General features: G+C 53.0%; 2 protein-coding genes across 2 annotated transcripts; both read left to right on the top strand.

Annotated features, from left to right (window-relative positions):
• Positions 1 to 54: 54 nt before the first annotated feature.
• Positions 55 to 444, top strand: DQ04_03301100 (putative rab1 small GTP-binding protein; the record flags this gene model as incomplete). Its single annotated transcript, XM_009312722.1, has 1 exon — positions 55 to 444. The coding sequence occupies one exon, from the start codon at positions 55 to 57 to the stop codon at positions 442 to 444; it is 390 nt and encodes a 129-aa protein (XP_009310997.1).
• A 546-nt stretch (positions 445 to 990) lies between these two features.
• On the top strand, positions 991 to 1,944 carry DQ04_03301090 (hypothetical protein; the record flags this gene model as incomplete). The annotated part of the gene is made up of 1 exon (XM_009312721.1): positions 991 to 1,944. The coding sequence occupies one exon, from the start codon at positions 991 to 993 to the stop codon at positions 1,942 to 1,944; it is 954 nt and encodes a 317-aa protein (XP_009310996.1).
• Between the last annotated feature and the right edge of the window lie 37 nt (positions 1,945 to 1,981).

Genomic DNA, 1,981 nt, shown 5'->3' with positions numbered 1-1,981 from the left:
CAGGAGCGGTTCCAGTCGGTTGCCACCGCCTTCTACCGTGGCGCCAACGGCGTTATGCTCTGCTTTGACCTCACGCATCGCCCCTCGTTCCTCCATCTAGATCAGTGGATGGAGCGTGTTCGGCAGCAGGCACTCCCGGGGATTCCGTGCCTGCTCATCGGGTGCAAGTGCGATGAGGCACGCAACGCGCGGCAAGTGACGAAGGAAGAGGCAACGGCGTGGGCCCAGCAACACGGCATGTCGTTCATTGAAACGAGCGCGAAGGAGAAGGAAAATGTGCAGTTTGCCTTCCAGCAAATAACCAAGGAGATATTTGTTGATCTGAAAGACCGCAACGGCAAGTCGATGGCGGCGGGGGGCAAGAACGCGGGAAGGGCGGAGAGCGTGAAGTTAGACGCCCAGGGAGGAAAGCGGAATTCTTCGGGCGGAGGTGGTTGCTGCTAGACCAAAAGGGATTGAAAAAAAAAAAGATATTGTGGAAGAGGATTGCATTCTGTGCTTGTGCCCTAACAGGGCTGTACGATGGCGGTTCGTCTCGCATGATAAAGGTCATACTACGTCGAAAAATCTTTTTTGTTTCTTTCTTTGGAGGCCCGAACTGCTGCTATTTCTTGGGAACCTCTTTACGATATTTTCCACTAGTGCTGTTCTTTTTCTTCGTAGAAATATATACGTATATATATATATATGTGTGTGTGTATGGGCAACGTGCTTGGGAGTTATGCGTGCGGCAATGTGCAGTATATTCGTTTTGCAGCACAGCCTCCCCATTCACTCCGTTGCCACGCCAGGCCTTTTATTACCACCTGGATGAATGGACTGGATTTGTTGTTGTGGGTCATGCACGTGTGCTTTCACCTCTTCCTGCCTTTCATTTTTCGATGAGCTACACACCCGCGGAGAGGACAAAAGGGAACAGAATAGTAGATAAGAATAGGAAAAGTAGTCTGGTTTATAGCTTCAGCATCAAAGGTCTACGGTTGACAGGGCATGGCCTGTGCTGTAGTGGCTGTATTATTCTATTTGCTTATGCACGCAACTGCGTACGCTGATCAATGTAGCAGCAGGCCTATCTACTACGCATCGGAATGCCTTGCCATGGATGGGTGTTCGTGGTGTTGTGAGCGGCCTGTGGGCTCCCAGTGCTTCGACAACGCGCGGGGCTCGGACTCTTCCTTTGCAGTGTGTAGCGAGAATGCGACTCTGTCGAACCCCAACACGACGTGTGGGCAGCTGTGCGCTACGGCTATAGGCGATTGCGGCACCTGTGAACAGAAAAACTGGTGCTACTTTTGCATTGGTTCATCTTTGTGTCAAGCTCCGTACGCCACATGCCTCAACGGTGAGGTTATTCAGTCCTGCAGTATGCTGAAGAAGCCAGCGGGGAGTGACTTGTACTACTTCAAGGTTCTAATTTATGTAGGCGGTGCGCTTATTGGAATAGCGGTACTCGCGTCATTTATTTTGTTGTGGCTTCGTGTACGCCAGCGGATGCGGGAGGACCACCAAACACTCGCCGATGAAGGCAGACCGTTTCTCAACAGTAACACACACACGGAAAGTGACAGCCACAACAACATAGCTGGTGGTGGTGGTGGCGGTGGTGCTGAGGCAAACACTGTGGATAGTGAGGCACCGGATGCCGAGCCCGAGGCAGCCACGGGGCCTCCACCAGCGGAGGAGCGTGAGGGTGGCAGGACGGTGCAGTCACCTCGATCCGCGAAGGCGAGCACAGCAGATGATGACTCGCTGTGTTTTTTGTGTCTCGAGGCGAGTCCGGCGGTGACGTTTCTTCCATGCTACCACACATGCTGCTGTGAGGCGTGCAGCAATAAACTACGCCCCACACGCGCAGATACGCTGACGTGTCCTTTCTGCCGAGCCAGAATTGTGGCGATGGTGAGTCTGCATAGCATCTTGCTGCAAGCGGCCTCACCGTCTTAAGCATGGCTTTGGTGTGTGGTTGCTTATTGGTTCCGTT

The sequence above is a fragment of the Trypanosoma grayi genome, assembly GCF_000691245.1.
Source record: "Trypanosoma grayi strain ANR4 Tgr_330_V1, whole genome shotgun sequence".
NCBI lineage: Eukaryota > Euglenozoa > Kinetoplastea > Trypanosomatida > Trypanosomatidae > Trypanosoma > Trypanosoma grayi.
Note: the sequence above shows the minus strand (reverse complement) of the source record. Positions and strands in the feature narration are given on the sequence as shown.